The following is a 9,313-nucleotide window of genomic DNA, read 5'->3' as shown; positions in this document are numbered from 1 at the left end:
TAACTAATCAGTGAATCGCAAACTTTGCATAAATTATTTTGAATATTTAAAGTACTTATAAAAGGAAAATGTAAATTTTTTTATAATCTTTTAAATTTTTATTTTTAAAAATAAAAATAATTACAAATAAAATGTGTTATTAAACAAAAATATAATCTTCTTCACAACTTTCATATGTATATAGTTTTATTTGAAGTGTAAATACATTAAATGTACATACATATTTCCAAATTTAATTTTCTTTGCAGAGATTATTCGTCTAATACATCCTTAAATCATATGATTCATTTTTTACGACTTAAGAATGTATTAGACTCTACTGTATAACATAAGACGTCATAAGGCATAAGATCTTACTCACATCGGGCGGCTAGGTGTGCTGCGTGTTCGCAGCAGTTTCCGTTTCTTGTCGTGCAGATCACCGATCGGCACTGCCAGGCATCTCTTCTCACGATCAGTCAACGGTGCCTCCGGTACTATCCTCTCGGTATCCTGTTGAATTAGCACAGGTTCGATGGCCAGCGTCGGTATCGTAATGACAGTATCAATGTCAGTCCTGCTGTCCTGTTCCTCTATGTGCTCATTGTTGTTTCCATGAGTGACGTTAACGACGAGACCGAAACGAGGAAGTTGAACGTTATTAATGATTCGTTTTTCCTCCTTCGTCGGCTCCTCGTCGAACGAGTCCCTTTGAAAGGAAACTACTCAGCGATTTAGTCTATCGTCTTACGAGTTGAAATTTTTAGCGAATAATCGAGTTTTTTAAGGTTGGGATGAGGAAGAATGTTTGATATATGAATGCTATTCGGTTTACCATGAAAGTAAATCGATGATGGATATCGTGTTGCTTAGTCTCTAGACAATGACCGCGTTACTCGGTACATAGGACTCGACTTACATGATATTTGTAAAAAGCCTAAATTTGATCGTATCCGACAGACTTATTAATCCGAGCTAACAATCATGATATATGATATCTCCATGATGCATTGCATAAATTGCATGATCCGTACTGGGTGATCCATTATTAATAAAATCGACAGTCTGTTTTATATATAAAAATAAATAGAAAATGTGGAATAAAATTGTTCTCACATCTATTTTTTTAATAAAATTGATTTTAAAAATTACAAATTTAATATATATAAAGAGTTATATGTATTTTATATATATATTTTTGTTTTATTTTAATTTTTTATGTAATACGCAAGTTATATAAACTATTTTTATATATTTTCTTTTCTCTTCTTTTTTGTCATACAGTAATAAATGTGATATTTTTAAAAGATTTAATTAATTAAATCTTTTAAAAATATCACATTTATTACTGTATGACAAAAAAGAAATAAGAAGTTAAAAGAATATTTACATAAAATAAAGCAAACTAATAAAATAAAGAATTAAGCGATTTTAATAATCACAAAATTAAGAATTTTGCTGATTGCAAAGTGAATGCAAGTGTTATATAGATCGACCAGAATTATTCCGACTATGCGGTTCGCGTGTCTCGTGTCTCTCTTAATTAGTCAGTTCAATTATAGTTCTACGCCTCTTCGCCTCACTCGTTACCGCACGCGTATACGTTATCGAACGTTATCTAGCCGCGTGATCGCGCGACTAATTTACGCGACAAGCGTAATATAAAAATAAAAATTATTTTATTCGCAATTAACAGTGGTATACAGAAGAAAGTATTTCTAAGAATAGGCCATTATTACTTGAGGCCATTGTTATATTTATTTACTGAACAATTTCAATTTGAGATCGATGAAAATAAATCTAATTAAATAAAAGAAATCCTATTTTTCGGTCGAAGCAGATCTTAGCTAAATATTTCTGCGTGAATTTATATACAGCCGAAAATTTTTTGATCTTGAAACACAATCACGAATCGAATCAGAATAATAATATCACATATCAAATTGACAAATAATTTAATAGTTTTTTTATACTAACAAGCATATGATAAAAATATAAGAATATTAATAATCGAATGTTAATGAGAATCTTAAACCTGAATAATTTTTTATGGAACTTGTATAATTTTTACATATAAAATATTTTTATTTGTATAAAAATAAAATAGAAACATTTTACCTGATTTGATAGGCTTCCTCGTTGTCATGGGGTTGGGATTGATGGATGTCTTGATGATAGGCGTAGTGGGTAATTTGCTGCGCAATTCATTGATAAGCTTATCATCGCCCGGCGAATTCTCGACGTCGCTATCGCTGTCAGCCGAACTAACCAGCGACACCATCGTAACCACGTCGCTCGTTTTAGGATCCATGAAAGCCTTCCCTCGTCCACCGCGATCCTCATCCTTTCCCGAACCTGACGAGGCAAGAAAACGCCTCTTCGCGCTTCTCGATCGCCTCTTCAGAGGCGCCGATCTTATCGACCGCTCCCCTTGTGATACCTAAGAAGTTTATACTGATTCCTATCTTTGTTCTTATCCGATTGGGTTTTTGAAATTTTTATATCGATCATTTATTTAATTATTTTATTATCGAGAGATCTTTGATTTATGATGCGAAGTGTGCGAATCTGATACTGTTTTCTGGAATCTGAGAGACCCGGGGTTTCACACGAGATTCTTAGAATCTCGGAAAATTACTTACCTTTATTGCACAGTCCTCATATTTTTCCACAGTGTCTTTTCCATCCTGCATTTTTTCACAAACGATTGACTTATCTGTGGCTTCATCGGCGAGACTTGGTGCGTCGATCACAATGTTCACTTGCACACGCGCTGCGGATGCGAGATTTCGTCTCTGCGGTGGTGCGGAATTCGTCCTTTTTGCTTTTTCCAGGCTCATCGTGGACGAGCTTCTTGTGAGAATGACATTCTTGTCAATCGACGATCTCATCATAGTCTTATCGGCCGAAGCGCATCTGATCTCGATCGATTTTGTTGATGCAAGCTTACTCTTCGCTTCCGGCCCTTTCGGAGACTTCTCCACCATCGGCTCGAGAAAGGCGCGATTGGTACCGCTGTGAAAACTTGCGCGTTTTTGCTTCGCCAACGAGAAATCGCTGCTGATCTTTGCCAGATCATTCACATTTTCCGTTTTTAATAATGAAAAAGCGTTCAATGGTTGCGACTGATCGCTCGTTGGAAGATGAAGATTCATACAATCAATATTTATACGTGTCTTCTTTGTCTTCTCCTCTTCAATGTCCACATTATCGAGTAAATCCGGTTTCTAAGAAAAATTAGTAATCCGTTTATGACAGATTATGGCTGCGATCAACAGAAAAAATAGTTTTGCAACTCTTATAAGATTCTTTATATGACTGATTTATATTTTTAGATTCTGTAAGAAACTAAGGATAAGATCAAATTAAAGAATTTTTCAAGAGTTGCAAAACTACTTTTTTTGTTGAACCAATGATGTTGAAAAATATCATTTTAAATAATGTATAATTATTTATTAACATAAGAAAAAATTATTCGTCTACATAAAAAAATTATTTATTTTTGAAAAAAAATGTACTAAATTTAAAAATTTTTTTTTCAATAGATTAAATATTTATTTATAATAAATACGTTTTTTCAATAAAAAAATGATCGTTAAATAAATGGTTTTCATACCAAATGTGAATATATATATTTCTACATTTTAGATAAATATCTATCAGCTATTTGTCAAATAAATATTTATTCAAATTAAATACACATTTTCTCTTAGTGCATAAATGTATACCTCATTATCTTTTCCTTGCTTTTCCACGTTTTCTGTTGTTTTCTCATCTCCTTTCGTTAACAAATCTTTTTTAATCAATCGAGACGCAGACTCCAGCTTCGTTTCGCATAATCCTTCATCTCCCTTATCATAATCTTCATGCGTTTTCTTCCCTCGATCTCTCAAGTTGCTCGGTGCTGCCAGATTCTGCTGACTCTTTCCTTCATCTGTACTGTTAGGCTCCTTTGTGGAAAGAGGGGACGACGGAATGGACATCGATAGTTGGGAATCGCAACGTTCCTCCACTGCCATGCCATGTGCCAGGAAAATATCAATGTTTGCTTTGTTCTGTTCCCGATGCTTCCACGCGAGTCGCAATCTCTCGGCAAGCTCCTGCCGCGAGTAAAGAATCGACGCCTTCTCCGTAGTGGCATAATTTCTTCCAGATCGACCTGTAGTCGGTCTAGATCGACTCGGGATCTGCCGAGCCACCACCTCCACCTGGGCCAGATTGTTGCAGCCGTGACGATCATCGCCCCAAGCAACTCGTACCTGCCAATTGTATGATATAACATGATTGTATAAAAGAACGATTTTGCTGAAGCATCTAAAAATTTAGCTAGATACATATAATTTTGTATTTTTTGACTGAAAATAATTTTGTTGGTTCATCAAAATAATTATGTAAGACACTTAAATTGTTTGTTAGAACGTCAAAACTTTTCAACATTATTATGGTTAAATTCCTCTAGATAATTAATTTGAAGAGTCAATAAAATTATATTTAGATGTGTATCTACATAGTTAAATTTTTAAGTACTTGAGTAAAATCGTTCTTTCTGTGTATTTATTAAGATTGTGAAAGAGACATTAAAAATCAATACTAAAAAATCAATACATAATGTAAATCCTTGATTGAATAAAAAGGTCTATATATCTGGAAAAAAGATGAAAGAAACAATGACTAAGAAGCAAGTTTTCTCAATTGCACCTTGGGCTTCTCCGTCGCATTCGCCCCTAATCTTCCACGCGCGATCGGATTTGCGTAGATCTGCAAAGATTTGCTGCAATCATCCTCCGCCGATCTCTGTCGTCTGATGTGCTGTCGACGCGGCACAGGCTGCTGTAACGACAGTTGCCTGACGGGTCGCATCGCTTTTCTACCGCTAGACATCCCCGGATAATTGTCTTTGCATTGTCGATGCGTCTTCTCGACGATTTCCAGAATTCTTCTGGTAGAGCTTATTTATTCATTCGTTCATTGACGAGGCAGCCCCTTGACAATAACACAGGTCGAGTTAAGGAAAAGGATCTTTTTTATGAATAATATTTAAGTTTCTTCAGTTCTCGAGCAAAGAGTCCATCGAAGAATGTTGTCGACGCCACGATCGGGCGCCGACTGACTGACTATCCTCATCCATTGCCCTCCACTAACCTTCGGTGTATACCAAGTCCAAGCCCGATTCACCAACACGATTATCGGATATAGGTGTATTGACTCTTTCCTTCTCGCTTTCTCTTTCCTTCCCTTCGTGTTCCTTGAACAAAAGCCAACACACGAGCACTATAGTTGTACTGGTACCATTAACCTCCGTTATTACGATCACTGTCAGCGCTACCAGGGTAGTCGAACTCCTCTCTCACTTCGTATACGTGCCCTCGAGGCCACAGTGATGTAACATCGCGATTATTATATATACGTGATATTTCCTCCTAATTTATACGTTTGAAATATTTTTGTTTTGTTTTCGGAAATTAGTTATTTTGAAGAAACAGCTATCATGTGAAGAAACAAAATTTTTTGTTATATTTATTATAAATTTAAATTAATTTTCTGGACGAATTTCTCATTATTAGTATTGAGGTAATTCTATTATTTTAAAAAGTGTGAATAACTTTTAAATTTTTTTAATTTAGAAAGAGAAGACCTTTTTTAAGAAGAAAAAGAAAGTTCTCTGCGTTGATGTAACATTTGTTCTTTCGAATAATTACTTTCTTATATATTTGTGCATTGTAATATTGAAATAGAAATAGAAAATAGAGGAACTATTCGGAGAATTGATCTAATTACCTTCTTGCTATTTCGCCAATTGAATATTTTGACAATTGAAACAGAAAGATCTTCCTTTCTACAATTTTTTCTATATATTTTCAAATCGTTGTTTTTTAATGATTTTGAGAAAATAGCTAAAAATCTATTTATTATCATTTAATATTAGTTTTTTTTAAATGTAGGAGATCTTTTCAGTTGCTATAATTATTAAATAATATTTTTTGCTTAAAAATGTTCAGGAATCTTTTCTGTAATTTCTTTTTCGAAAGAGACAAAAATTCTTTTATTAATAACAAATTTTAATCTTTGTTTTATTGCGCCATTTCTTTTTTTATTTCAAACAGTAAAATATTCGTACGAATATTTAATAGGTCAGACTCTTTCAAGAAATAGTCATATTGAAATGTCGGTATCGCAATCAGTATAGTCAGTGCCACTCCTAAGTCCTAAGCCGACTAGCGGCTCGAGTCTCGAGTTTGTAATTCAGGGACGAGAATTAGCATCTCTCGATCGAAAATCGCATCGCTCAAATTCATCCTCCGTGACTCAGCCTGGTACACATCGCTCGCCGCTTCGTCACATGTCGGAACCACCCTCTCTTAATCCTTTCGCCACCCTCTGTCCTTACTACAACTCGGCAGCCACGTGCTGTTGTTTGGACTGTTTGGAGTCAAAATCACTGTTTGCGCGACTCCGTATATCGAACTCGAGAACTGCCGGCAGGCAACCAGTCACTGCCGGTATTATTGATCAAAACTTTGCCCATCATCTGACAGCTTGTTGTCCGCAGTTGCCATGGCAAGTCCAACGGCTCGATCATTCCAATTCCTGGCGCGGATCGACTTCTTTTCTCGCTCGTTTACTCCTGCGACCGCCTTATTTGTCTTCCCCTCTTTCTCCTCTTTTCCTCTTCCTCTGAATAAGATTCTTCATATTTGCTTGGCCTTGTTCCGTTGACGAAGAGAACAAATTTCGAACTTGTTTCCTCTCGCCTAAGATATCTTGTCTCTTCGATTTCAATTTTTGCAAATATACGCTGATCTTCCGTTGTCTTTACATTTCATTGCTGCATTCTTCTTTCTCTTCTTTTCATTCATTTTAATTTCAAAATTTTCTCTTATTTTGATTCTCTTTTTTTTACACCTATTAATAATCGTAATAAATACTTTTATTTCTATAACTCTCATTATTTTTTCGTGTTATCTAAAAAATAAATTATAATCCATCAAATATATAGGAACAATGAAAATTAAAATATTTAGGGGAAATTTCGAAAAATTGACGTATCGATCTTGGCGTATCGATTTGATCGGTTAAATCCTTTCGAGAAGTGGGTTACAATTTCGCTTGCCGGCGATGGCGCAGAAATTACAGCTGAAAACTTTTGGTAAATCGACGATTAGAGCTTGGCGTTGCCTTAATTGACGTCCTTATCAGCAAACTTTGGCAACCTCGAGCATTGCCAAGAAATTTTCGATTTGCCCCGTTTCTACCTATTATTCAAGATTGATAGCAGACAGGAGAGGGAGGGTTAGAAGGTCTGATTACACTCCCAGTTGATCGATCTCCATTTGAAACTGTTGCGAAAATACGCTATTAGCGAATAATTTAAGTTATCAGTGTATTTTATATCTCCCGTACCTTTCTACTAATTAATTTCAATAAATTGTAAATCTATTGTATACAATGTCTTTGTAATTTAAGCATATAATTGTTTATTTAACTAGCAATAATTTTTCAATTGTTTCCGGAATAAACTTTCTTTTCATAAATCGATCTATTGAATTATATTAAAAATTAAATATTTGATTTTTTGTGAACTAATTAAAAATAATATATTTCAATCTGTAAGATTAGAAGAGAATTATTGATATAAAATATTATAAATTTCTGAGTACTTTTGCATGCTAATTTCTAGGGCAGAAAAAAAATAAGCTCTATATATATATATATATATATATAGAGAGAGAGAGAGAGAGAGAGAGAGAGAGAGAGAGGGCTTATCTTATATACTTATATATATATATTGTTATATTCTAGATATGGACTGGAATGCATCATCTGATCTTTCTGATTTCTTCTTCGAGCCACTCGATCTCGACAGCAAAGTGTCCAAATTGCAAATATCCTTTGACAAAGAATGAGATATGACTATATATATATATATAAGAAATTGAAAATTGAATCTGAACAACTGTCTCAGATTTGAAAATATATGAAAGGATGTTAATAAATTTGTATGATTTTAAGAAACGAATATGATGATAAAGATTTTTGCATAATAAGATTTATTCTGACTACCAACTATTAAACATATAAGAAATGAAAATATATAATATGTATCTTTTTATTTAAAGAATTCAATAATATCATTGATAAAAAAGAATTCTTTCAGCATCATATTTGCTTTTCAAAATGATAGCGTACAATCGGTATTTTTATGTTTTTACAATTGTTTTTTGAACGATATTTCAAATTTATCAAATTGATCAATCCTTAATTAACATTTTCTTCGATCGTTACGCTTTACTGGAAGATGAAAATCTCACTCTCGATACGGAATACTTGTTGCAAACGCTGGAGCAATGTTTTTCTATGTGTCCAATTGAGTTACTTGACGAGAAAATTTTTAGAAAAGTTTTGTCGGAAGCTCAGTACTTTCTGTTACAGGTATTTTATAAAATTCTATAAAAATTTTAAAAATTTTATAAATTTTACCTTTAAAAATTTCTAATATAAATATAATATATTTTATCTGAATGTAAGAAAGTTTTAAAACTTTATTTTTAATATTTATTTCTTTATAATCAATTATTTTTCTTCTTCTTTTAAATAATTTTTTGAAAAATTTCCAAAGTTTTCTTTCGACATCTCTAATTTAAAATTATTGTAATTATTCTTCTGCTATTTAAGTTACTCTATTAGGAAGTCCTATCTACTCAAAAATTATTAGATTTTTTTATGTCTTATATCATACCCGAAATGTAAATTGTATTCGTAGCTCAACTAGATACAATATTTATTACTTAACGTTGAAATATTCTCATTTTTTTTTTGCGATGGTTCAAAGGTCATAAAAGCCATAGACATAATAATAGACGATAACACGGGACTCAATGATTTGGACAGCATCAAGTGCAAATTGCAAATTTGTGATGGGCTTCTCTCTTTTTGGAAGAAATGCGTGGAACGCGTTTCTACCCTCGAAAAAGTTCAAGTTGCCTACGTAGCATCGTTATGCAATATTCTACCAGAAACGACAAGAACGATTTTTGAGCATTGCAAAGCCAGGTATTTGCCAGATATCGATACATTTTATGAATAATAAAAAAAATAACGTGCTTATTCTAAACTTCTCTCACAGAGAAACATAATTGAATTGAATTCCTATTACGAATTCCTATTATAAATTGATTAAATGTCTAGTCGAGTAAACGTTTGTTAAACAAATGAAAATCAATAATTGATTGAATTGACTTTTTTATTATGCTTTTTATTTTCTATCATTTTATTTCATTCTTATATTTTTGTTTAATTAAAATTTTTTTTATTATAGCCGGTTATTATTGTTTTT

General features: G+C 33.1%; 2 protein-coding genes across 4 annotated transcripts in view; one reads left to right on the top strand and one right to left on the bottom strand.

Annotated features, from left to right (window-relative positions):
* Nucleotides 1–5,071, bottom strand: part of LOC108685225 — a 12,177-nt gene extending 7,106 nt beyond the window's left edge. For all 3 annotated transcript variants that reach the window (XM_018189911.1, XM_018189912.1, XM_018189913.1), the window contains exons 1-5: nt 4,678–5,071; nt 3,708–4,238; nt 2,622–3,206; nt 2,098–2,419; nt 362–701 (exon numbers count right to left, since the gene is read on the bottom strand). In XM_018189911.1, coding sequence (XP_018045400.1) covers nt 362–701; nt 2,098–2,419; nt 2,622–3,206; nt 3,708–4,238; nt 4,678–4,860 — 1,961 coding nt within the window. In that variant the 5' untranslated portion in view covers nt 4,861–5,071. The remainder of the gene's footprint in view (nt 1–361; nt 702–2,097; nt 2,420–2,621; nt 3,207–3,707; nt 4,239–4,677) is intronic.
* Nucleotides 5,072–6,319: 1,248 nt separating this feature from the next.
* LOC108685213 overlaps nt 6,320–9,313 on the top strand; it is an 8,003-nt gene continuing 5,009 nt past the window's right edge. Inside the window, exons 1-4 of the mRNA XM_018189900.1 lie at nt 6,320–6,479; nt 7,780–7,862; nt 8,263–8,409; nt 8,810–9,030. Of these exons, the coding sequence (XP_018045389.1) occupies nt 6,320–6,479; nt 7,780–7,862; nt 8,263–8,409; nt 8,810–9,030 (611 nt within the window). The remainder of the gene's footprint in view (nt 6,480–7,779; nt 7,863–8,262; nt 8,410–8,809; nt 9,031–9,313) is intronic.

Source organism: Atta colombica, unplaced genomic scaffold (assembly GCF_001594045.1).
Source record: "Atta colombica isolate Treedump-2 unplaced genomic scaffold, Acol1.0 scaffold149, whole genome shotgun sequence".
In the NCBI taxonomy this organism is placed as follows: Eukaryota; Metazoa; Arthropoda; class Insecta; order Hymenoptera; family Formicidae; genus Atta; species Atta colombica.
This window is presented reverse-complemented; position numbering and strand designations above follow the sequence as displayed.